Source organism: Sceloporus undulatus, chromosome 7, assembly GCF_019175285.1.
Source record: "Sceloporus undulatus isolate JIND9_A2432 ecotype Alabama chromosome 7, SceUnd_v1.1, whole genome shotgun sequence".
NCBI lineage: Eukaryota > Metazoa > Chordata > Lepidosauria > Squamata > Phrynosomatidae > Sceloporus > Sceloporus undulatus.
The window spans coordinates 45,925,132-45,952,914 of record NC_056528.1 but is presented as its reverse complement, the minus strand read 5'-3'; the positions used below and the strand labels follow the sequence as shown (position 1 = coordinate 45,952,914).

Genomic DNA, 27,783 nt, shown 5'->3' with positions numbered 1-27,783 from the left:
TTATTATTATTATTATTATTATTATTAGCTGTATTTTGTGTACAGGTACGTATTAGAAATGGAATTACAGTGAGAAGGAATGCTTGAGTCTATATGGAAATCAATAACGCTATTGCCATAATACCTAATATTATTATTATACCTCTAGCATATCTATCACACCTATTGTTTCTTCAGATTTTTCTGATTACAGTGCTGCTACATTGCAGCTAGGTGAAGCTCACCATCTGCCAAACATCATGCGCAGATCACTGTGGCATAATGGTTAGTTTTTAAGACCAGAACTGGGGAGATCAGCATTAAATATTGGTCAGGGGTTGGACATGAGGCAGTCAGATTTACTTGTAAGTGTTAAGATGTGCTCCCATCTATGTGCAACTTGTATACCTGTAAATAAACACAAATATGATCAAAAGTTCACAAGTATCCAATATCTATCATTCTCAAGCCATTCATTCAGCAAAGCAATGTGCCGGGTATAGGGTTGCAAGCAATATCAGAGAGTGGTCAAGGTGGCAAATGTTATCGGTCAAGAAGAGTGGCTGCAGCAGTTTGTTTTTGCTCTTCCTTACTGGGAAGATTTTGCTCCCTCTTAACTCCCTCCCTGCTGAGTTAACTGAGTGTCTACTATTTTTGCACTTTGAACTCAGTTTGCAGCAACTGAAGTAAGCGGAGGACAAGGGGGGAGAAAAGGAGGAGGAGAGAGAAACCAGGATATTTTAAAATCAGATGAAAAACTGGGACAACAGAGGATTAATCGGCATGAGAACAGCTACATCTTCAAAATGCAGGGTTGTGACTAACACCCGTCATATTGCTCTCCCTCCTGTATGATTTTTAACATCTTTGTCTGATGAAGAAGCCAGTGGAGCTTCAAAAGCTTGCAACATGTATTGGTGCATTTTTGGTTCGCCAACAAAGGTATCACTGCTTTGTGGATTTTGGATGTTATTGTACTTTGCTACATGACCAACATGGCTACCCCTGAATATGCTCAGGATACTATTGGACAGATATTCCCACTCTCTCTCACCACTGAATAATTCTGATGGGAGTCGCAATCCAATGTCCTTTGGAAGACCACAAAATGCCCACCCTGCTCTGCACCCACACAGTTTATCTGCATGGCAAATACAGATTGCCAAGCCGAGGTTCTTCTTGACACAAAGTTTTCAGTGCAGAATTTCAGTGCTGTGTACAGCCCTGGCCCTGCCTTAATGCCTCAGCTGTTTGGCAGCCCCAAGTCATCTGCTTTTCATAGCCCTCTCCTTAGTGCCCTGTGAAATAAATACCACTGGTGAAACGATGCCAATCTCGTGTCTTAAAATAGAGCCCCTTCTTTTCACGCTTCCCTCCCCTGTCTGTCTATCTGTCTCCCTGCAACACCCAAGAGCATTCCCATCTTGGCTCCTTCGCTTCTTTTTTTGAGCCCCCTTCCTGCTCCTTGTCTCTCTATCATGAAGATCAAAATAGCTGCCTTTTTAGCCGGGATTCTTGGAGTCCTTGGTGTCCTCCTTTTTCTTACAGCCTTCGGGACCGACTATTGGCTCCTTGCAACGGAGATGTGCGGAGGATTTGAACCCGAGAACCGTACTCATCACATCAAGGAGGTAAAAGAAAAACCAAAACACCGAGAAATAGTTTTCAAACAGTCTTCTGTAGCTGTTAAGAAATATCATTAACAGGGGATGAGAAAGACTTTGGGAAAGGAGAGGGAAATTAGAATTGCAATTTGAAATAAGAGGCAATTGTGTGTGTTCCTATAATATATCCAGATTCAATTAATGCTTAAACACTCAGATGCTGTCTCCTAAAATCAAAGTATACTTTTCCCTCTCTTTTTCTTTTTTGCAGATTTGATTTGATTAATTTAATCAACAAAAACTCATACGATTAATCAACTTGCAGTTCTCCAATTGAGTGACATTCCTATGAAATGCAAGTGTCTGACCAGGATTTTTGCTCCCTTATGCTTGGCTTTGAATATTTCAGTTCTGACCACTGGCTAAAATTGCAACTCTGTCTGCATTTATTTAGGAGTAAATCCCATTGCATACATTGGGTCTGAATTTCAAAGTCACTCCTTGCCCCCCAGGATTGGGTTGATAGAGGTCGAACATTAGCCGGGCCTGCAAAATTTTATTTGGAAGTCACAAGCCCAAGGCAAACCTGACTCTGTAAATGAGAATTCTCTTTGTGGCTCCAGTGTCATCTATCTTGTCTCTTTGGCACCTTTTTTGACTCTTCCATCCCGAGAAGAAACAAAAAGGGCCATTTATAAAACACAGTTCTACCCAACATACTCAAGTAGAATGAGATTTTATGATCTCTTAGAAACTCACAGTGTGACCTTGGGCAAGTCACTTTCTCTCAGCCTCAGGGGAAGGCAATGACCAACCTCTTCTGAGCAAATCTTGCAAAGAAAATCCCATGATAGGTTCACCTTAGGGTTACCATAAATTGAAAAATGACTTGAAGGCATACAGCAACAAACAGGGGAATCACTTATGCATTGTAAACAAGGGCTGAATGGGCCATCAGAAAAGGGGAGATAAGAGAATGTAGGGTGAAATAAATTTGGAATTAACCCATAAGTAAATATAGCTGATCATTGTGAGAACGGCTTATGTGCTTACCTGCGCAGTTGGCTTGAAGACCCCTGTTCTCTTTTCTTATGCTCAAGACTTCTCTCTTATCATTGATTTTTAAAACTCTATGTATGCCTGTCTGAGGGGCCTAAATACCCTAAAGGCACCACATCCCATGTGTTCTTAAGCAGGGGCAGCCCTGGTTAGTACTTAGATGGGAGACCACCAATGAATACCAGGTGCTGTAGGCTATATTTCAGAGGAAGGAACTGACAAAACCACCCCTTGAGTATTCTTTTCTTAAGAAAGCCCTTGTGGAATTTGAGGGTTGTCATAAATTGACAGGCAACTGGAAGGCATGCACACATGCGCACATATTCCTGCCTGAGAATTGAGGTCTGTTGGAGGGACCCTCCTCTGTCACATTAGTGCAAGCAGTGTCCAGTGAGATGGCATGAGTGAAAGCCTTTTCTGCTATAGATGCGTGGTTATGGAATATCCTTCCCTTAGAGGCACAATTGGCACTAACCAGAGGTGCAGCCACACTGCAGAAACTGTTCCCAATAGATTTTTTAAAAGCCAGTTTGTCAATTTTTATCAATTTATAAATTTAACTTCTGAAACAAAAGCCCTTGTATCTGAGGTCCTCACATATATAGTGTGGTGTAAATATTTGAACAGACTGACAAACAACTTGAACTGGACTATCCTTCCCTTAGAGGACACCTTGGACTGTCCTCCAGCAGCCCTTCAAATAGAGGAATGCCTTCAGCAAAATAAGAGACGTGGTCAGCCTGGTAGCTGCACGTCTGGGTTGTCTTAAAACATTTGGCCTGATTTTGAATGACCATGATGACAATGTTAAGACCACCAAGTAAAAGCAGTAATAGTAGCAGCAGTAGTAATATTGTCCTTCCAATGAGAAAAGAAAACAATTACTGTTTCTGGCGGAGTGATGAGTGGTCTGGGAACAATTCCAGAGGGACTGAAAATACATCTTAATGAAATCTCCATAGATAGGACTGCAATTGCACTGTTAGACCAAGCGACATTGCTTGAAATGTGACACTTTACCTAGAGATATCTTACTGATTCCTAGAATCTTGGGTAGAATTGGGATCACCCAAAACCCAAAACTTTGATGACCCAAAACTCTGGTCAATAACATCTGGTAGACTGTGAAACAACAACAACAACAACAACAGCTCTTAGTCTACACTGCCTACTTATAGCTTTATTACATGAGAAATCAAAGCACAAATGGAACCGGAGAAGTGTGTCTTTTGCTGAATGGATTTTTCCAGCTAGAAAAAAGTCACACTTTTATAACCGTCTCCCTTAGGAAGAGAACTGAAGTGCTACGACGGCATGCGATGAGGCATGGAGAAAGCTACAACTCTCTGGCTCTAATTCCACTTCGATATCTCATGTGATAAGGCATTTAGGAACGAATGCATAACTAAGTATTGCCTCTTGGCTCAATCCCCCAAACCTGTCTCAACAGAAGGCAGCCACTCCAAGGACTTTATCACACCTGAGGGATTTCTCTTAATTTTGAATGGAAAGAAAGTGGGGCCAGAACACATTCACATGAATTCGCTAGTTCAGCGAATTGATGTGAATGCAAATTGCGTTCAAATTGGCTTCCTGTTGCCCGAAAATAGCATGCCATTGCCCGAATTTGCGTGTGGCAGTCTATCACGCAATAACGTTAAACCCCATGATTGCGTTCAGATTGCCATTGGATTATACTTCCAATTTCCCTTGTCTAATAAACTCCCAAGTGCTGGAGGTCTGTTCTACTGGAAATTGGGGTGCAGCAGATCTTTCCAGCTGAATCCTGCAAGCGATCTGTGGTGTGATAAGGAATTGCAATAGGAGGTCCTGCTTCTGATTGTCGCAGCCTCACTCACTGGTGGGAAAGAAGTGGAAACATCATCCTGCTGTGCTCCAATTGTCATCAGAAGAGACGGTGTGGCTAAAGTAGGTTGGAATTTACAAGTGTGGCAATAGTGTTACTGAATACAGAGCAGTTGTGTGGATAGCATACATAGCCTCCAGCATACATTTTGTTATGCAGAATGGCAGCCAAAGATGATGATGATAATCATAACAGTAAATTAAAATGCCACTGTGAATCTTCCAGGCTTTGAATGCAACTAAAGTAACCTGCCTAACCTCTTTTTATTCTGGAAGGTGTCCTGTGCTGATAGGAAGATCATTAACTTTCAGGATTTGCATTTCAAGTATAGAGGAAAATATCTTGATTACTTAGTACTCTGTTGTCCATGTATATATATCATGTGCATATGAAGCAGAGATATCAAGACAGTGAGCACAATTTTCATATCATCTGACTATATAAATATAATGGACTGTATCCAATGAACTTTTGCAACAGTGGAATCTAGTATATGCAGAGGAGAATCTTATTGTCCTCACTACAGCACCTCAAACGGCCCTGAAACCTGTTCAAGAAGACTGCAAAACATTCTGGAATTGAGTTTCTAGAAGTGCTGGAGACTGCAGTAGGATGAGCTGAAAGCCACATGTCTTCCACCTGTGTTATCTTAGATTTCAGCTTGTATTATTAAAAATGCAGCTTTTGAGCTAAGTTGAATGCGAGTGAAACAAAATGATTTCCCACAATGCATCTGAAAGTGTGTGTGTGTGTTGTGTCTTAAAGGAAGAGAGAGAAGTTTGGAGAGAAAAGAAAGAGATCCTCACCTTTCACCATGAAGGTTTCTTTTGGCGGTGCTGGTTCTTTGGTGAAGATTACAAAGAGACGATATGGAACTTCTGGTTTAGTGAGTACAAGTGGGAGCTGCAATAAAATGGGGGCAGTGTATTCTCTAGTGTTTTGTGGGTTTTTCGGGCAATGAGGCCAGGTTCTAGAAGAGTTTTTCCCTGATGTTTCATCAGCAGCTCTGGCTGGCATCTTCAGAGAATGGTGGCATGGAAGAGAGTGTATTCTCTTCTTCCAATGAAGTGCTTCGGTGCCAGATTTCACACCCTTTGCCATGCCCTCATTGAGAATACTCCATTTGATCCCCTTCTTCTTTTCAGATGGTCACTAAACAGTCCATCAGTACTATGCTCAGTTTCATAGAATTGTATAGTTGGAAGGTGCCTCATGGTCCATAGAGTCCACCTGCTACTTAGTGCAGGAACTTCAGCTAAAGCATCTCCAGCAGGGAGCTGTCTAGCCTCTTTCTGAAGATGTCCAGAGAAGGAGACTGCAGCACTCTCTAGGCAGTTGGTTCCATTGCCAAACCTGTCTTACCATCAAGAAGATCCTTCTAACATTCAATCAAAATCTACCCCTCTGTAACTTAAAACTCTTAGACCTTGTCCTAATCTCCTGGGGCACTGGAAACTAGGTCTGCTCCTTTCTTTCTGTCAAAATTGCAGTTTAGTATATTTTAGTCTGCAGATTTCAGCATAGTGAAGGTGCTTAGAAAGTTTTAGATGTGCTATTTTAAATTTCTGGTTCTAAAAAGAAATTCACCAGTACAGTTGGTCCTCCAAATTCTTGGGTTTCAGATTCACAGTTTTGACTACTTACGACTATGTAGCTGATGTTTAACAAGATCAACCACTTCACCTCCTTTCCCTCATCCTTCCTTCCTTCCAGCCAGACAAAACCAACACCGTACATTGCCCTGCTTTGCCAAACTTTGCCTCCTCCTCATTTCCAAAGACCTTTCCTTTGAATCCGATGTTTGCAGCCATCCACAGGAGGATCCAACGTCTCTTTCTTCCTCCTCCTCCTCCCGCTCTCTCTCGGCCAGACAAAAGCAACACTGTGCCTTCGCTTTGTGGTGATGGCTGCAAACATTGGATTCAGAGTGGAAACACTTTGGAAATGAGGAGAATGCAAAGTTTTTCAAAGTGGGGAAGACACGGTGTTGCTTTTGTCTGGCCAGGAGGGAGTGAGAGGAGGAGAGAAGGTGGATCCTTTGCAGCCATGGCTGCTAACGTCAGATTGGAAGTGGAAGCACTTTGGAAATGTGCGGGAAGCTATGTGCTGCAAAGTTGCAAAGAGAGTTATGGCAGGTGCTCTTCGTGGGAGAGGACTCTTTATCATTCATGTTGGAGGAGGCTAACATATTCATGGTTTTCCCACTGTTGCAAGGGTTCTTTGCCCCTAATCCCTGCGAATATGGAGGGATGACTGTATTCCAATTCCATTCTCATTACTGATCCTGTGAGTATTTCTTGAAGGTACATTCCACTTGTCCCCATGAGAGCTACTCCAAGTGTATCTGTGCATAGAATTATAGCCCAGCCTCTTCTAATGGCCTCCCTTATCTTGCATTTTCAATACTAGCTGATTAAGTGCAGATATAATTCTGGATTGCAGCATCAATGTAATAATGGAGGCTATCCAGCCCTAATTATTATAATACGTTGTATAACAGGATATTACCTTAAGTCAAATGATCAAATTAAACATTGCTCAAAACACATTCCCACAGCACAAGATAGACTTGATAACCAGCAGATCTTTTATTACTCTTGGTGTCTGCATTAATGAGACTGATCACAGCAAATTCATTTTGCTCCCTTAAAAAAAATAGATGCAATAATTAATGCAGTAGAAATTTCATTAGTCACTTAACACGGGCGAATGTCCATTTATTATAAAGTGCCCTCCCCATTCAGTGGGAAACATTTTTAAGTAAAGTGGATAATCATTAATTAATTTGTTTAACATTCATCCTATTACCGTTCATCATGATAAGCCTCGGTGGCATTAATATTGATGGGGCACCTTGGCAGTAATGTTCCCTCGACTTACTAGGAAGTACTGTATGTTGTTGGTAACTACTATAGTAATAAAAAAATAGTTAAAAATTTCCTGGCAACTAGAAGCCCCAGGAGGGTGCATTCAGTAAATTGTTGAAGTAGTGGCTGATGGAGATGGAAAGAGAGAGAAATACTATGGAGGCAAAATCCCTCCTACTCTATTGTGTTCAATCAGGTGGGATCCGCAACAAAGATGTTGCAGCACAAAGCACTTCAGTTCAAAAGTCTAACTATTCAGTCCCATTTTCTTGGATGCATGGTTCTCCCCACCCAACATTTTAAGGGTAATAAGCACATTCACCTCACTTTGGGTAGTTTGACAGTTTCTCTTTGTCCAGTCCCATTGTTTTACTTTGAATGTGTAGATCTAAAAACGCTGAAGATCCCTCCCACCTGTTGATACCTTCGACTTGAGAATGGGTAATGCCATCTTGCACCAACAACACCACTCATATCAGGAACAGAGGCAGTGGCATCACTAGGGATGGTGTCACCCCATGGCAGTAATTCATGCTGTCACTCCCAGGCACATCCCCAGCCAGGCCAATGGTCCAGCAGGAGTAGATCAGGCCACTGTGGAAAAGGGAGGCTAGCCTCTTTGCCATCGATAGCTGGAAGACTGGGGTATTCAAAGGGACTGCCCATGTCCTGGGCTGTTCTGGTCTACCTGTTATGTTTGCAAGTCCCAAAGGGGTTGAGGCACTATTTTGCAATAGGAAAGGCCTTGAGGAGTTGACACACTCAAGGCTCCTGGAGCTAAGACTGTCCAGGACCATTCCTTTGAGGACATATGGCTAGGTGAGCTCACTGTTTTGTCTCCCTTGCCCTTTGTCTGTGACTCTGCTAGGTGAATGAACTGTGGGGCAGGTCCAGCAGTGGGGAGGCAATAGGGGATTCTTGGTCAGACTCCTAGAACCCAAGCTTAGACACTTGGGCCCTTCTGCTGCTCAGAGCCATGAGATCAATAGTCCACCAAGAATAGATTGCACCTCTGAAGAAGAGAGGCCAGCCTCCTTGCCACTGGTAAACCAGGACGCCCAAAAGGACTGTCCATGACCCAGGCTGTTCTAGTCTACCCATCTTATGTGCAAGTCCCAAAGGGGTCCAGGCACCAAGTGGCGATGGGAGAAGCCTCCAGGAGTTCATTGTGGTGTGCCAACAGCATCACAACTGCCTTCCTTGCCACCTCTGGGCATGTGGACTGGGTCCTTCCCAGGACCTTCAGTCTCCAGAGTTGGAGAGGTTCAGCAGTACACAGTGGAAGGCAGTCACTTACCACAAGCGCAACAGGGGACACCTTGCACTCCCCTAGAAATACCTCTGGATAGAGGGAATGGTTATTTACTAGGCTGAAAACCAACACACTACCCTAAATTCATCCAACCCCATTCGATTTTAGAAGCTGAACAGGTTTAGACCTGGTTAGTACTTTGGCAGGAGGCCACTATGGAATGAACACCACAGATTTCCAGGTAGAATTAGGAAAGACTCCTGCCTGAAACCATGGAGGTCAATTACTGCCAGCCACAGTTGACAACACTGGCATCAGTGGAGCCATGGTCTGTCTCAGGATAAGGCAGTTTCCTTTCACATCCTGTGCCATAACAACCCAAGTTCTACTGTATTTGTACCCCAAAATAATGCAGGCTATGCAGAGTGTGCTAATGCAATGTAGACTGCAATGTAGAAACGTTGCCTATATAAATTAGGAAACCCAGCAAATTTCCTAACTCTTACCTTGGCATAATGTATTCTATTCAACTGCTCACATGGAGAGGCCTAAGGAGAAATGTCTGTTTGTATGGTTTTAGATGTTTCAGACCAGTACATAATGTGTAGTGATGGATGGACTCCCCTGAGCTCATTTCAAAATCAACTCATTAATTGTGAGTTCTGCTGGCAAACATGCAAATCTCTCAGCTGTTTCCTGAAAGCTGTCGCCTTGTTCACTGGGTGTGCTATTGACGCTGGTCACACAAAACTGGGTGACATCCCATGGGCATTTTAATCCCTGCATGAGGCATCAGAATAAAAGAAGTAAAAGTGAAATATATGCCTTCAAGGTACATGATGACTTACGGAAGCCCCATGAATTTCATATAGTTTTCTTAGGCAAGGAGTCCTCAGAAGTGGATTTGCCAGTTCTTTCCCCTGAAATATAGCCTTCAGCACCTGACGTTCTCTTGCAATCTCCCTTCCAAGAATTAACCAGGCCAGATCCTGCTTAGCTCCCACAATCAAACAGGATCTGGTGCCAGAACCTTCTGAAAATCCAGTTGCCCCCAAAGGGAGAAATATAATGGACACAGAGAGCTAGGGAGATAGCTTCCTTAAGTACTTAAGTCACATAGGTTTCACAGCAATCAATGAGTGTTTCATGAAGAGTAAGGGATAAACATTAAAGAACTTTGTAGTTCTTCAAAGCTTTGTAGTTCCCACCTTTTCACAACAAAGTGAATTTAGCTTTCAAGAGGTTCTGTCTGTGCACCTTGCAAACCCAATGCCCTTCACCTTCTGTTTGGTGGACTATGCGTGCACAGAAACTCGCCAGATCTCACTCGACATCCCAAGATGGCAAAGAGCTCCTGTGGAGGAACAGCACTTCTTTGCTTATTCAGACAAGTGTTCATAGTGCAGAAAGGTTGCATTCTGAAGCAGGGACACTTGGCCCTTGTATCTGCTGGGGTTTGGTTCCAGGACCCCCTTCGGAAACCAAATCTCATGGATGCTCAAGTCCCATTTTATACAATGGGGTGATAAAACTGTGTCCCTTATACTATAAAATGGCAAAATCGAGGTTTGTTTTTTGTTTCTATTTATGGGGAATATTTTCAAGCCACGGATACAGAATCTGTGGATACCGAGGGTTGACTGTAGTTACACCTTTTGATGACCTCACATAGTATAAGAGATAATATGAAGTGAACATCTTGCAGAACATAGAAAAGAAGGTATAGGAAAGAGAGGATTAAGGGATGAGAGGAGACGGAGATATTAGAATGTGAAGAATATAACTGAGAGGGTTGGGAAGGATTTTTTTTAATTGCTTAAAATAATTATAGATTATGTAATTGTTTAGCTTTGTGGATACTAGATGAATGTAGTATGTAGAAAGATCTTGAATCACCTTTGAGACTAAAACAAGTTGGCAGCATGAGCTTTCCTAGACTTAAGTCTACTTCCTCAGATGCATTAGGTCTACAAAAGCTCATGCCGCCAACTTCTTTCTTTAGTTAGTCTCAGAGGTGCTACAAGATCTCTCTACATACTATTCTACAGACTAGCACAGCTATATCTTTGAATTCGACCAGTAGATGAATGAAGGTACATGCAAAATATCATGGTTTTATATTAATATATATTAAATGAAGTGAACCTCTCCATTTTCTTTGTCTCCAGCTAGCCAAGCACACCCCAAACACTGCATGCATGGCTACCTATTTCCAATGCCAATCGCTCTTGGACCATATCCACATCCATCCTATGATGCAACGGCAGGTAAGTTCAGTTCAGATGAAGAGGTACTGTATACTTTTAACCAGGGCATTACGAATATATTTGTAAATGGACAAAAGAAATGGAACAACAGCAGTCCCTTTTATGATTTATTTATCTGAGTTCTATCCCACCTTGGTCCCAACATCTTTATAAGATAAATAAAAAACAAAATAGCTAAAACAATACGTGGTGCTAAAGTTCCTTGACCACCTGTCCCAGTTTTCTTCTGTGAAATGTTGGAGGCTGTGCCATATGCAATTTCTTCCTTCACATGCTTTTCAGGGTAACCTGGGCCTTCATGTAGTGGAGTCATCACACATGTTTCAGAAAGCAGACCCAGTTATTGGTATTCGAGGTTTTCCTCTATTTGCTTCTTTTCCACTTCTACAGTGTACCGAGGCTTCTGGACGGCGCTTATTGTGTTGGGGATCACTGCCAGCCTCGTCGGAGGATTTCTGCTGGTGTGTGGGGTGCCCTTTGTCAATGCAAGGTTCTACAAAGTGGGAGGTGGATTCCTACTCACGGCTGGTGAGCTGCCAATTCACAATCATTGCTTATATTGGTGGATAGAGAGCTACAGCTATGTTTCCCTTTTGTCTATTTAGTGCGTGAATGTCTGTTTGTGTGTGTGTGTGTGTGTGTGAGAGAGAGAATACAAATGTGTGCAAGGAAGAGCTTTCCTTGCATAAGTTTTCACCCTCCATTGAATGAATGGTGGGACACAGGGGAGAAGCCCTCCAGTGGATAGACTATTCAGTTACAGAGAAGAAAGGTATACTTTGTTTCGACCGATCTTAATTTTCCTTTCATTATACTGTAATGTTGAATTTAGATGAGGTCTGAGAACTCAGGTCCTATTCTTTGGTCCTTAGGGCAAAATGGAGGAATCTCAGGGTGAGAGCATTGTTTTGAAAACAGTGGGCATCACACCCTCCAACTGTTCCGATTTGGCACAGTTATTAATCCTCAACCATCCCACTTGTTTGGTTGCATTTAAAATGCCCCAGTTTCTTCTCAACCAGCCACTTTCCCCTTTTGCCCTCTGCTTACTTCATCTGGTCCAAAACTAAGCTTAAAGTACAGAAGTTGTTTGCATTCAGTTAAGTCAGCAGAGGGAGAGGAATCTTGCCCTTCCCAGTAGGCTCAAGCAAAAGCAAACTGCTGCACCCTCTCTTAGTTTGTGCGTTCTTCTTTACTGATAACTTTCCCCATCTTAACCATGCTCCAATGTTGCCTGACCACCCATGTCCTGTTTTTCATCTGCAAAATGCTGGTGGGTATGGTGTGTGTTCCTCATTACACTTGGAGGTGTTTTTTAATTCAAATTGTATACTTTGTGCAACTGTGGCTGAGGCGTAATGTTTCACTTTTAATGACCTCACCATTAAAACATCTTTCTTGTAACATCATGCTCATAACATCACTAGGGCCTCCCCCCATGACATCCCAAGCAGTCTGCCATATCTCTCAGGGTTCGGACACTGAAATTTCAGGGCCTGGGATAGTCCTGCACTGGCAACCCTCCTTTAGTTTGAAGACTTCAGTTCTCAGGTAGGCATATGTATGTGTATATGCCTTCAAGTCACCCAGCATTCATGGGCAAGCACATGAATGTCATAGAGTTTCCTTCGGCAAGGAATACCCAGGTGGTTCTGCCAATTCCTTCCTCTGAAATATAGCCTACAGCATCTGGTATTCATTGGCAACATTGGTATTAATCTGACTACTAACCAGAGCTGATCCATACAAATAAAGAAGTCATATGTGATTGTGATGCTATTCCATCCAGAGAAGGCTTGCAAAGTACTACTGAGACTGTTCAGGGCTACTGTGCCTTTAATCAGTAGTTTCCTTTTTGCTGTTTTTGCTTCTCTTAATTCTTTCCTGCTCACTAGTGTAGCATTACAAATGAGCAGCAAAAGGCTGATGAAAAGTTCTTTCTCTCTCTCCTTTTTCTCTTTTTTGGCATTTTGAGAAGTTTCCTGGGATAAATGTCTTTTGAGGAACGTTGGTTCAGCAGCACTTTCGGATCATTCCCTGGACATCACTTAGTATGTGCTTAGAGTCCTTGCTAAACCTGAGCAACTAGATCTAAATGTTTTCAAGGCACAATTATGAGAATTTCGCTCAGCAAGAGCATCTGCTGTAACTGTGCTATGATATATTTTGATTACCTTTCACAGTTTGCAAAGAAAATGAGCCGCGATTCAGAATGCTTTAAAACTCAAGTAATAAGAATGCATCAGAAATGCACTCTGGTTTTTTTTTTAACGAAAATATAATTCCATACTTTCCAGGCTGAAAGTAAAATGAGACATAATTTGCCATCAGAAATCATAAGATCAAGCACATCCAGACGGAATGAAAAGTCTCAGATTTTGTTCCTGGTCCCGTACCAAGAGCTGTATATGGGGATCCAAAATCAAAATCGGAAAGGACAGAAACAAAATCTGAGACTTTCTGGTCTTTTAAACCAATCTGGAGGTGCCCAAAGTGGGCTTTCAATATATGTCTTGAAAGATTATGGGTCCAGCAGTATGGGCAGATTTGAAAAATGCGTGGGGAAAACCAGTTTAAAAATGCACACATTTTATACATGGGAACATTAATCCATTAATGCATTCATTTTAAAAGATCTATGCATAAATATATACAGCTCTTTTTTCATTAAAAAAAAATCTATACAGCATAAAAGTGGAGATGGGAAAGGTGGGAAATCCCTGTAAATCCATATAAATAAGGCTGGCAGGGCTGTAAACCAGGGTGTATCCTAAGCAATCCCAGGATTTATAGGGGCTCCCCAGACCGCCCCAAAAGGGCGGGCTAGAGGCATCCAGTTTTTTTCCAGAGGGATGCCGCAGCAGCCAAACCACACGGCGTCCCTCCGGACCAAAAAGAACCTGGAAAAACTGTATTCTTGGTGTGCACGGACAACATCACCAGTGCGCCATTGGATGCACCGTATTGATGGCGCTGCATAAAGACAGTGCCAATACATGCTAGGGTTTTAGAGCGTGCGGATGCTGCACGCTCCGGAACCCTAGAATTGGCCCCAGGCCACTGCAAACCGGCGGTCTGTACTGGGCCATAGTTGGGTGAAGCACTGGAGCATGCTGGCTGAGAGTCTTAACTCCCCTTCCCAAAACTGCAAACTCTAAGATTCTCTTGGTTGGAATTCTATTAGATGGTTAAAGTGGGATCATAGTGCTATAACTGTATAGCAAGAAAGGTCTTTGGTTTCCTGGCACTGATTGGAAACATGAAAGTAAATGTCTCAGGTGGTTCATGCAAGGGCACTGGAAATAACAGCAGATTCCTGAGGGTACAGATTGTGGTCATGCACTTGGTAGGCCGTTTCTTATGTGGTTTTGTAACAAGTAGCCCGGCTTGCAGTTTTGAACAGAGTTCACAAGATGTTTTAATTGGAAAAATAGACAGAGGTAACACAATTTATGTTCACAGTTGTTCTCCAAATGTTAAGAGTTCCCTACTACACCGGTGACATGCTGCTCATACATCATAAGCGTTTGCACTTAAGAAATGCCAAGGAGGATCTCAATGTCTCATTATTTTTTATTAGCATCTAGAAGAGTCTGCTAGGCACGAAGGTGAGCAGAAAGGGGACGGCAAGTTCACTTTTCACCCTAATTAGCAAATTACAGACAAGCTCCAAAGAGAGCCTGAAGTTCACCCACTTGTTTCGACAATTAGCCAATGAAGTTTCATTACATGAAAGTATATGATAAGCAAGGAAGGACTGATCTTCCCTGGAGTTCAGCAGCTCTAAGCAGAGCTTAGTGAACAATTGACTCAAAATTAAGGTGCAACCTTCCTTTGCATGAGAAGATTGAACCCAAGAGAGGTTGCCATGATAATCTGAAGGCAAAAGTTGAGTCCTCTTACCCTCCCAAGAAGCAACACTGAGACTGAAACTCCAAGTAAATCTTGACCCTTAATGAACATAGGAGAAAGGAAACTGATAGTAAGCAGGCAATGGATCAGTTGGGTTGATAACATTGAGCCAATCTTAATTATGTGAAGTTGAAGGCTTTCATGGCTGGCATCCATAGTTTTTTGTGGGTTTTTCGGGCTATGGGGCCATGGTCTAGAAGAGTTTATCCCTGACGTTTCACCAGCATCCATGGCTGGCATCTTCACTGAATTGAATTAGTTTGAGCTGCTCTAAACTGGCAGATCTGTCTATCCAGCCACAGGGCTTGGAAGGCTTAGATTTGAAAAGTTTGAATCCCAACATGTATTGATCTCTTTGCCAGAAGTGGAAGGACTTAGCGGGCAAATTTGTTCCTTAGAGGGTTTTTGTTGTTGTTGGTGTTATGTCCCTTCAAGTCATTTCTGATTTATGGTAACTTTATCATGGGGTTTTCTTGGCAAGATTTATTCAGAGGAGGCTTCCCGTTGCCTTTCTCTGAATATAGCCTAAAACACTTGGTCTTCCCTAGAGGTTCTGCTTCCAGGTACTGACTGGAGAGGTCCATTTACACTGTAGCAATAATGCATTTGACACCACTTCAACTGCCATGGCTCCATCATACAGATCCCAGGATTCCATAGGATTGAGCTACAGCACTTAAAGTGGTGTCAAACTGCATTATTTCTACATGTAGATGCACTCTAGGCCTGACCCTAACTTTGCTTTTGAGCTTAGTCCATATCTGGTGTCTTCAGGGTATTTTGGCAGACTTTAGAGGAGACTACACTTCTAGGCAAATTTATATATATATTTATTTAATTTTATTTGTATCTTGCTTTTCTCCCAAAAAGGGACCCAAGGCAGCTCACAATATCAAAACACATTAAAACGACTTTTTAAAAAACACTTACAATACAATTAAAACCGTAAAAAAGTTAAAAAGTTTTATACATGCAAAATGTAAAACATTTAAAGCAACATTTAAAACATAGCAAATAGATGGAAGCTTTGATTTTATAGAAGCTTTCAAATTGGCTACTAATCTTTAAATTTTGCCATCTGAGGTTGCCATACATACATGCCCCAGTTTTCATGTATGAAATGTTGGAGGTATGTGAATCCTTATAACAGATAAATCCATAAGGTAAGGTAAGGTAAGGTAAGGTAAGGTAACTTCTATATTCCACATGGTGGTCCAGAATGGACACACAAAGGATTCCTTATGAGGCAGGGAAAAGCTTTACACTTTTTCCGCCTTGGTGCACATTAGCTCTAAAACTCTACCCATACTTAAAACCAAATGAGAACCCTCCAAAACCTTGTTGAATATTGAAAGTCTCAAGAGCCCCGTTGTCATTGTTAACAGGATATGTAATGAAATGGAAGCAATTACAAAAAACAATCACAGCAAACCCAAAGCCAATTGCAAGAATTTTTGTATGTCGGTTTCATTTGGGATTTTTTCTTCTTCTTGTGGCAAGGATACTTTATTCTGCTGGAATCACATACGTTCTCTCTCTATCTTTCAAACAGGAGGTTTATTTGCCCTGATTATATTTATGTTCGTGATGTGGAAGGAATTTGCAGCCGATCTTCCTAAATATATACTTCTGGAAAGAAGTGAAAGATGCTTGGATGACACTCCTGTAAATGTTTATTATGGGTGGTCCTTCATGTTCGCAGCTGCTGGAGTTCCCTTAGTTTTGCTTTCCGGACTTCTCTTCTACCTTGTTGGTTACAGTATCCTGAAGGAGCTGGCATAAAAGAACTGGATCCCAGTAAAACCCTGAACAGGAAAATGCTTCAGTGCCATATGGAAAGGAAGAGGGGTGTCTTGGTAATGCGGACATTATTTATGGAACCATTGGTATGGTTTAAGTGCTATAAAATAATGCTGGGGAATTACCTTAGTGGGAAATATGACATTAGTAACTAAACTTAAACAATGTTCATAATTTTAAAAATGGTCATCGTTCCCAGAAAAGGAACCCTGGGAGCTATAGTGTTGCAAGGAGCTCTGGGAAATTTAGTTCTGTCCCCTGAAAATTATCGTTCTGTGGCTGAATCTTGACAAGAACAGTTAGGGAACCCAGTTTTGTGAGGATGTTGGGGGTTTCTACAAAAACTATGTTAGCAGCCCCACAAAATTGTGGTCCCCAGAGTTGTTTGTGGGTTTTAAATTCATCTGAAATTTTTCAAATTGTCCCAGCTTCTCCTTCTTCTCAAAAACCCAGGATCGGCAATTTTTGGGGAAGGTACAGAGAACAGAGTTCTTTTGCAGAACAGTGTGCTTGTCTGAGACCCATAACATTTGAATCTGCTTAAAACTGGCCTAAATATGTAGTGTGGAAACACTGTAGGTGCAAGTGTACACTGACATACCCTCCCACAGTCCTGATTTTGAAGGGACAGTTGTGATGAATTCTCCACCTTTCCAGTTTTCCAAATGCCTTTGAAATGTCCTGGTTTTGCTCTCCCCCTCTCACTTTCTTCCTCTCGATTTCTGAAAACTGAATTGAAAGTGCAAAAGTAGTTTGTGCTGATTTAACTCACTTGAAGTTGGAGAAGAGGAGAGGAGAGGTGGAAACTTTCCATTTATAGTCGGCTCAGGCAAAAGAAACTGAGATGATGAAGAAGTAGTTGATCTTGGCCCAAAGGAGAATGGAAAGGAGGGTGCACTCCATGTCTCTTCCCCTTCTGAGCTGAGACCAGCCACATCTTCACCATCTGAATGGCCTTTCTGCTTTCTCTCTTCTCTCCACCAGTCAGCAGAAGCAGTAGCCCATCTCAGGGCTGGACAACTGCTGGGCTGGATTGTGTGTTGAATGCATACGTGTGAAGATATAGAAATGCATGGATCTCAACCATTATGAGTATCATGGAAAGAGAGCTGCATTTACCCTCTCCTCTACCATCTATACAGTATTCAGCCAAAACAGGGTTCTCAACTGGGCCAAAGTCTCCCTATAATGGAGACCAAATGGACAAGCTAAGAGATGATAGCCCAAGTTCTCTAACCTAGGACCTCCAGATGTGTTGGACTATAACTCCTGTGGACCTTAGCCAGCATGATCAGCATGGCAAAGGATGACAGGATTTGTAGTCCAAAACATCTGGAAGATGTCAGGTGGTGGAAGGCTGCAAACCAGTGTTCACAACCTCTGGCGCCATGTTCATCCTAAGATGAGGTGCAATGAATGTGCCATTGGCTGTGGGTGGGATATAGACACAGCCTGGTGTGAAAAAGCTGGCTGCGATTTCAATATTTGTATTAAACACAAGTTATAAATATTCAACACTGAGTCCCAGTTGACCTTGTTTCTTGTTAAATGCAATCAGATCGGACTGAAATGATGTCTACTATTAGTTCTATTTGTAAATGCAAAAAAAAAAAAAGTTACTCTAACTAGCATAAAAGGCAACTGCTAACATGGCTTTTAAATATTTTACACATAACGTTATGCTGGGAGGATGGAAAAGATGGAATTTGTTGCTTTTTCAAACATAGGTTGTCTGTACTTTTTTCCCTTTTTGGCAAAAGAGTGCTTTGTTTTCCTCTCCACTTCCCCAAATTTGGATGCTAATATTGAATACTCAACTGAGAAGACCCACTGACTCCGGATGAAAGGAAACAAGGAGGTTTAGCTGGTGCAACTGTTTTATGTAATAAAGTTATCCAGAAATCGGAAGCAACGTGTTGCTATTAATTACTCTAATTATGTATAACACACAGAGAGATAGACACATCATTCCAAGGAAAATGCCCTCAGAATCAGCAAGGTCCTTGTTGTGAAAAAAGGCAGTTTAGATGCTGGTTTAAGGTTTTTTTTTAATATATATATACACTATGGTAGGCCTTTGGTATACACTTGGGGTTGGTTTGTGAATGCAAAAATCCATGGATGCCCAAGACCTATTAAATACAATAGGTTAGTAAAATGGTGTCCCTTATATAAAATGGCAAAATCAAGGTTTGCTTTTTGGAATTTACTGTATATACTCATGTATAAGTCTAGAAATTTTAGTAAAAGAAATTGACCCCCCAAAATTGGAGTCGACTTTTCCTTGGGTCAATGTAAGTACAGTGGTGCCTTGGGTTACGAAATTAATTCGTAACGCGGCCGCTTTCGTAACCCGAAAAGCCTTCGTAAGCCGAATTGCCATAGGCGCTAATGGGGAAAAGCCGCGATTCCGTGCGAAAAAGCCGAAAAAAGCACCAAAAGTTTTTTCGTAACCCGAAAAAACATTCGTAACCCGGAACAATGATTCCCTATGGGATTTTTTCGTATCCCGAAAATTTCGTAACCTGGGTATTTCGTATCCCGAGGTACCACTGTACTGCACTTTAACTCTTCTAAGAAAGGACCAATTGCCTGGTGAAAGGCATGAGTATAGTCTGTCTTGGAAGCACTGGCTTTCTTTCAACCACTCATCCATCCAGCTTTTAGGGTTGCTGGAATTGTAAAGTTCTTTGACATTGTTTTCCTTTGCTTCATCATTTAGATCCTTTGTTACATGCCCCTAAGTTTTACCTTATCTCCGAGACATATCAAAATCCAAAATTTTGGGGGCCAAACCTGTCCTTAGACATGAGGTTGACTTATCGTCGAGTATATGCTTGTAGCCAGGCAGGGGAGAAGGAAGTGAGAGCAGGAAAAGGAGGGACAGGAGGACCCAGAGGAGTGGGGAGAAAGGAGGGGTCCACCCAAAGGGTGGAGTATAAAAGGTGAGGGACAGGTGGACTAGAGGAGGGGCGGCAAACACGGAAGACTGGGGCACGCAGAGGCGGTCGCAGCAGGGAAGAGTGGAGTCACCAGGAGCCCAGGACGGGTGGGCTGCCCAGTGACCCTGCAAGGGAAACATAGTTTATTCAGGATAAGACCCCATGTAGAGGTGACCCCAGAAGACAGGGAGACTTTAGATATCCCAACAAGGGGGACTGGCGGAGACAGTCAAAGGAGACCCTAGAGGGCGAATGGTGGGACCCACGCAGTGACCACTGGGAACAGCGGCCCGGACTGGAGCTGAAGGAAAAAGCCAAGCTAGAGCATTTGGAGAAGTGTATGGTGGGGAGCCAGGCGGAGGCGGCAACCAATGACCAGTAAAACAATTGAAAGAGAGATACTGTGAACACTTGAAGTATCTTTGGCGGCACAACCGAAGAAGGGAACGAACAAGGGGTGGTGGAAGTTGTAATAGTTGTAGTTAGAGTAAAGTTTGGAACGTTTGAGAACGACTAGTGTGTTTCTTTTGGGCTGAAAGTTTAAACAGCTGCACATGTGTTGAAACTATGTCTCAGGGAGTTAATGCCCCATCTACAATACTGTATATATATATTTTTATTATTTTCAAGCCGTGAATCCATGGATAAAGAATCCATGGATGTGGAGGGTCAACTGTATGTAGATATAACATGTATTTATATATAATATAATATGCATGCATGCATGCATATGAAAAAGTAACCTTAAACCAGAATCTAAACTGCTTTTTCCACCAAAAGGGCCAAGGTGATTTTGAGGGCATTTTCCTTGGAACAATTTCTCTGTGTGCAGCATTTGCATTTGCTCTATTGTTTTTCTCTCCCTTCATTGCCCTTCTTGCCTTCCTTGCTGGAGGTTTGAAGTTTGAAAGGCAGAAAAGGATTTTATGGGAAAGCATGTTATGTTTGGGGGAAAGATGCCAGAGGAGGGGAGGGGAGAAGATGATAGGAAAATAAGAAAGAGAGAGAGGTGGAATTGGATGTAAGAGTGAGAATGATGGGAAAGGAAAAGGGAGCATCAAAAGCTTTGAGAAAAGAGAGATGTACACAAGGACCAGAAAACCAGTATGGAATACTGGTTTGAGTGCTGGACTACTACTCTGGAGACCAGGATTTAAATCTTGCTTGGCCATAAAACTCATTGGGTGATCTTGTGCAAGTCACATACTCTCAACCTCTGGGGAAACAATGCCAAACCTCCTCTGAGCAAATCTTCCCAAGAAAACCTCATGATAAGGTCACCTTAGGGTTGCCATGTCGCACGCAACAACAAGAAGAACGTAATGAGTTATCTTGGAGAGAGGACCCAAGTCTAAACACAAAATCCATTTTATGTTTTGTGTACATTGTAGATACAAAGCCCAAAGGTTATTTTATACTTTTAAAAAAATAACTTTGTGCATGAAGCAAATTTTATGTACACGGAGCATCGGAAAGCAAAAGCATTGCTATCTGAGCCACCCGTGGAAAAATGTTTGGCTTTTGGAGTATTTTGGATTTCAAAATGCTGGAGGCTCAATCTGTACAATACAACTTCCCGACAGCAGAGAAAAAAGCAACCCAACAACAACATCAAGAACCATTCTTAAATGGCATCTATAAATAAATTTCAACACATTTTAGATTTTAAAAAACCAAAGAGTTGAAAAGGTAAGGAGAAAAATGTCTTCTCTGATGCCAGAGATGGCACAAAGTAAGTACCAGGAGGACCTAACTCAGACCGTTTGTTAGAGATGAGTAGAAAAATGCAGCTGAAGATCATCTCAGGGTCCAGATAAGGATGGATGAGGGTTTCCCCCCAGTTCATTTAAATGAGAATTAGATTTCTTCAGATGAAGTTTGAAATGTACAAAGTCTAATGTGGGAGAAACCAAAACAGATATTTTTGTCCATCTAAATAAAGGGCTTAGAAGCCTGGATATGAAGCCCCGTATGTTCAGCCATGGATGGTGCTGGATTAGAGTCCCCATCTCTTTTTTCCTAACACACTTGCCATCATTTACACCTATGTGGTGGGTGAATACAGCAAGATACTCTTTGGGTTGGAAACATCTGTATCTATTGAATTAGCTATAGACACTGAATAACTGGCTTTTTTTTTGTTTGCTTTGCTTTTACTAAGGTGGTTCCAATATTTTGCACATCAGAAGAGAAGGAACACGATGTTTTAAAAGATGCATGCGGTACAAAATGAAACCGACAGATTTCCCTCTTCTATTCAGTTTCAGAAGGAAAAGACCATGAGGTTTAAGAAGAAGAATGTGGTAGAAAACAAAGTGGCATCTGCACTGCAGAAATAATGAGATTTGACACTGCTTGAACTGCCTCGGCTCAGTGCTATGGAAGTCTGGGAATTGTAGTTTTGTGAGATGTTTAGCCTTTTATGGCAGAGAGCTCTATTTCCACAACAAACTTCAAATCCCAGTATTATATAATATTGAGCCACGGCAGCTAAAGAGGTATCAAACTGAATTATTTCTGCAGTGCCAATGCAGCCTGAAATGGAAAGATTTCCCTTTTATGTTCAGAAGAGAAAGAATATGAAGTTTAAAAAGATGAAATGGACAGATTTACTCCAGATAGGAACATGGGAGAGGAGCTGATCTTCTCAATAGTCTCAGGCTGAGCCATTAAGGAATTTATAAGTAAAGAAACTTAGCATTTTGAATTTGGCTTAAAAACAGAGACCAGCACAGATGATGAAGCATCGGCATAATATCATGATAACCTTTACAAAGAAGCTAGGGTTTCCTAAGGTCCCCAAGTGATAATTTTGCTTTACAGATTCTCTCTTTGGATAAGTTTTGTCATTTCATAATCTATTTGATGTCAGGATGGACGCTTATGGGTCACACAGAATAAAATATGGGAATCGAGGACGAGGACAAGATTTACAGCCCTTTGCCTTTCCTTGATCCCATAAAACAACCCAAGCGTATACAAATGATGATCTTGTAAGAGTTGCCAGAGCAGAGGCTGGGAGAACGGGACGCGAAACCCATCAGGCTTATTGGTGCCTGCAAAACCAAAGGATCCCTAAAGATGTGAAAATGGAAGGGAATTTTATATGAGAAAATGAAATATTTATTAACTTCCTCCATCTGTTCTTTAAAAAGATTAGTTTCATGTCATCTAGTCATTTATGGAATACATTTAATTTAATCATGCATTCATGCCTTGGGGAAAAGGCATTCCTTGGTGACTGCCCGGATCTCTCTTGCAAGGAGCTCTCGGTGGCTAAAAGCTGCTGGTTCTAAAATGGTTTTCCTCTCCGTTGAGTCTACTGGCGCATAGCTTGCCACAGAAGCTTAGTGTGTACCAGAAAACATTCAGCACAAATCCCAGCATTCCCCAGGAGGTAGCGTTGGCAGTTAAAGTTCAATCCAATCCAATCTTTATCTATAGTCAATAGACCCAGTGAGGCATGCTATACAGTTGACCCTCCGTAACCACGGATTTTTTATACACAGATTCAAGCATCCACGGCTTGAAAATACTTCCCAAAAGAATAAATTCCAAATAGCAAACCTTGATTTTCCACTTTATATAAGGGTCACCATTTCACTCTGCCATTATATTTAATGGGACTTGAGCATCCACAGATTTTGTTATCCACGGCAGTCCTGGAACCAAACCCCAGTGGATAACAAGATCCCACTGTAGTTTAAAACCATACAAAATAGAAAGGCTATATAAAAGATACAAGTAGTTTATATAACATTAAATTATCAGATTGGGGGAGATATATAATGATATATTGATTATATCATTATAGATCTAGGGTATATTGCCATTAGTCAAACCCTTTAGAAGTCATTTAATTCCTTTGTTTTCAATACCTGGGACCAATCAAAGGTTATACAGTCAGCCCTCCTTATCCACGGATTTTTTAAATCCACGGATTCAAGCATCCACGGCTTGAAAATACTTCAACAATATATACATTCCAGAAAACAAACCTTGATTTTGCCATTTTATAAATTTTCTATACTATTGTATTGAATGGGACTTGAGCATCCATTCAATACAATGGGTCCTGGGGTCCTGGAACCCAGCAGATAACAAGGGCCCACTGTATATTCTTTTCAGTTAAAGTGAAACAATGTGGTATAGGTGTGGTACAAGCACCCGTTTTAACTCCAGAGGGATGCCACGGCCACCAACCTGCGCAATGTCCCTCCGGAGTAAAAAGAACCTGGTTCTTCTGGGTTCTTTTTGTGGTGCCTGGGTTACGCCGCAAGTGCGCCACTGCAACGTGTGGATGCTGCACATCGCTTACGTAAAGGTGGTGGCCCCTGTGTGGATAGGAGGCTGCCATTAGGCCGTTGCCCGCACATACTAGGGTTCTGGAGCGTGTGGTTGTCATGCACTCCGGAACCCTAGTTTTGGCGGCAAGACGGCGCTTTGGGCCTGTCTGTCTCAGGCTTTTATTGTCTAGTCTGAATGGCCCCCAGCACTTTCATATCTAGGTGAGCTCATTGCAATCTTGTGGGCCAAGCTCTTGATGGAAGTGAAATAGGTAGCAACATAAGTGTCCATACTGACAAACAGAAAGTCCTTCTGCAGGAAAAGGAAAGTGGCAAGATGGATTGTGACTGCCCTGGACCCAGGGTTTGGTTTTTTTGCGTGTGCCTTGGAACAGTGGCGTCTCAAGGATATCAAAAGCTGGTGCAAGGTAGGTCGAGACGGGTTCTAATAAGAACACTTTTCCAGAAATGCATAATTAAAACGGTGATTTGATCTCCCTCTAATGAATTTTAGTCAAGGTTCTCTTCAAGGATATTCCTCTGCCATTAGCATTTGACATTAGTAAGCAATGAATAATTCCATTTTTTCTTTGCCAGCATCTGGGACGCTTCCTGCTTTATTTGCTACCCACTCAAAAGTCTGCAAGAAATGTTAATGAGCCCTGAGTGTAAGCCACACACAGACATGAACGCAGGTAGGAAACAAGGTAAACAACAACAACAACAACAACAACAAGATTGTAGATTATGCATGCTTTGAAAAAAGGGCATTCGCATAGAGGTGACTTGAAAAATTTCGATGGATGAATGTTAAGGTGAAGGAAGAAGCAAGAAAACTCTTGAAGCTCATCAAACAATTCAAAGTACTCAGAGTCAAGCAACCTAACTACCAGCCGTAGAGAAAACTTCCCCAGTTCTAGTTCTAAGTGGAACATGGAAGCAGGGCCCAAACTGCAGTTCTGGTGCAAACAGATTGAATGATGTCCAGCCTGTTCAGCACCAGAAATGGGGTATATCTCCTTAAAGAGTATTAAAATAACTCCCTGGACTTTATCACTGCAAGTTTAAATGGGGTCTATCCCATGAAAATTGTGCAATTGCTATTAAATTGCAATTAAGATTTTCAGACACAGCACGATAAAAGAGCCAGGAATAACCAGGGAATAACCAGACATTAAACAGCAAGAAAGCATTTTTGGGACTTTCCCATGAATGATTTGTTGCTGTTTATTGCCTGGTTATTCATAGGTTAATGGTCCTTCAGTCGCTTTTCAACACAAAGTCGTGTGAAAACCTTTATCACGAATGAGTGATATTCCCAGGCTATTCCTGGGAAAATGGCCATTTAATCGTGACATCGTGTGAAAATCTTAATTTCAAATGTGTGATTTGCATGGGATAATCACCGTTGATACTTCCAACTGCCACCGTGTGATAAAGTCCCCTGTTTGCACTAGATCTTCCCTAAATGTCCAATGCCACTGGTGCCACTGCTGTGCATCATTCGCTCTCAGGCCAGAATAAGGCATCCAGATGTGTGGTTGCTGCTGAGCACCTTGTTTTGACTCTTAAACTATAATCCCACCTCCCCAAAAGGGTTATTTTCCCAAAAGGGGTGCATCTACACTGTTGAAATCATGCAGTTTGACACCATTTAAGTGCTGTAGCTCCATCCTATGTATTCCTGGGATTTGTAGCTTTGCAAGGTTTTTCACCTTCTCTGCCAAAAAGTGTAGGTGCCTCACTAAACTTCCACTCCCAGTGGAATCCACTCCCTGAGTGGGATCAAACTGCATGTTTTGTCAAATAGTTTGCCATCTAAAGTACGTGGCAAACCATAAACAGTTTAAAACAACAACAAGAAGACACAATTTGTCACTGTTTCACTGGATGAAAAGTAAATTTGCATAACCAGCTTTTGGCCAAAGCCCTGTCCCTGACTGGAAATTGTCTAGACCGTTTCGCTCCTATTATTCCATCCCGAGTCAGATTTAAGATGGTGATTTACAGAGATAGGCACCGAAATGATAGGTACTATCCTTGGAAAATCAGGACAGCCACAATATGGGTATCTGATTTATTATTGTGAGCTAAGGCTGTGTGGACGTTATGTTTCCCAGGTTAGGAAATAATACCGAAAGCATCCTGACCATCTTTGGTTTCACTTTTAAAGAAAACATGTGCATATATATATATATATATATATATGTATGTATATGGTTCTTACATTCACCCGCTTCTCCAAAAATTTGCCTTTTGGGGGAAATGCTGGGGACACCTTTCAAAGTCTTTGCTTACATTTTGATGACATCCATTTTTAAAAGTTCAGTACTGAACCAAAATGATCCCCTTTTTCTTTCCCTGTCTATCTCTTTGTCTTGTCTCTGGAAACAGAGATAGAGAGAGGGCTCCTTGGGAAAGTTAGTTGCACACTGGGCATTCCTCATCTCAGAAAGCCTTGGTACCATTGCCTTGTCTTGGCTCAAGATGGAGCATCAACACCAAAGATGGACAACTGTAAGGGGTTGAGGAGTTCCAGAAGACTTTGGGTTATCATAAGCTGTCCCAGTTGTTCTCCGATGCCATCTAGGGGGCAAAGAGGGCATTTATACCATGTTTTTGGCCTCCCTTGGGCCAGGCGTCCTCCTTTTCCTGGACACATTCTACATTTCAACCTAATGCAAATATAAACTCATGCGTCTTAGTCATGCTCAAAATGGGGGACTTGGAACTCTTCCTGGACAGAAGGTTGAAATGTAGATCATGTCCTGGAAAAGGAGGACATATGGTCACCATGGATAAAGGAGAATGACAACTTCTTCATGTATGCAGAGCAGAGAGTGAGTCCTGGCACCACAGCAACTGGGAGGGAAGGAGAAAGTCAACACATAGCCCTTTTGCAGAGTCTTTGAATGCTGCAACAGGTGGGTCAGTGAAATATTGCAAACTTTAGCAAGCTTGCTCTCCTAGGTGAGCCAGGGATTTGTACCTAGCACTTTCCTCTTGTTCGGGGATAAACCCTCAAAACTGGAAGATTTGCACCCTCATCCCCTGCCTGATCATAAGGACTGGGCCTTTGGTGTTTATGAAATGTAGGGAGGGACATGCAAATATATTTGGATATAATTGGAGTAGGTGTTACAACGTGGTCTAAATAGAAAAAAAAAACTAGTTGTTCACAACCAGCCCAGTTAAAACAGAGTAAACGGTCTTCACTCCAGAGTGTTCCATAGACTTCTTTGGAATGAAATCAGATACAATCAAAGTGCTTACATTTAACTGGTTTGTAGATCAGATGGGGAATCGGCAATTAGATGCTAATTCAGCTGCCAGTACATTTCTCATCTGATTACAGCCTTTTACGCCAATGCTTTGAGCTTGCTTAGTTTTCCTTTCCTTTCCTAATAGACAGCCCTTTCCTGCCATTATGATGTGACACTAAAATGATTTCTCCAGGATAGCGGTCATGTAAATAAATGCTCTGGAGATTAGCGGCAATCTTCTGCTGCAATCTTCCTATCATTTGTAAGGATCCTGTTTCTGATTTTGGGGCAACTGTTGTCCCCAAACCACACAGAAAGTCCCCCCAACATCACAGTTGCCCCAACCCTGAGCAAGATGGCAACTTAGTGTCCCCTTCTTCTTCACTGCTGTTGCAATTGCCAGGCAAGTTCTTTCCTGGCACTTTCACTTTGGAAAAGTTTGTACCATTTTGGGGAGCCAGCAAACAGAACTGATAAAACAATCGCAGAGATGAAATACACAAATGTTGAGTTCTGGTTTCAAGGGCAAGCAGGACTGTCAGGCAAAGAGAAACACAAATGAATCAGGCGACGGATTCTAGGCAACATGAAAAGGTGTCGAATTGTTAGTTCGTTTGATATTTCTGCATTTTTACAGCTATAGATGGAAAGAGGTACTTGAGGAGTTTTCTGCTCCTGTGCCAAA

At 41.9% G+C, this 27,783-nt stretch overlaps 1 protein-coding gene across 1 annotated transcript; it reads left to right on the top strand.

Annotated features, from left to right (window-relative positions):
* The first annotated feature begins 1,358 nt into the window (after positions 1–1,358).
* Positions 1,359–18,515, top strand: LOC121936048 (transmembrane protein 182-like). Its single transcript, XM_042477819.1, has 5 exons — positions 1,359–1,610; positions 5,275–5,395; positions 10,797–10,895; positions 11,286–11,423; positions 16,360–18,515. The coding sequence occupies exons 1-5, from the start codon at positions 1,458–1,460 to the stop codon at positions 16,587–16,589; spliced, it is 741 nt and encodes a 246-aa protein (XP_042333753.1). The 5' UTR covers positions 1,359–1,457; the 3' UTR covers positions 16,590–18,515.
* Positions 18,516–27,783: the final 9,268 nt, after the last annotated feature.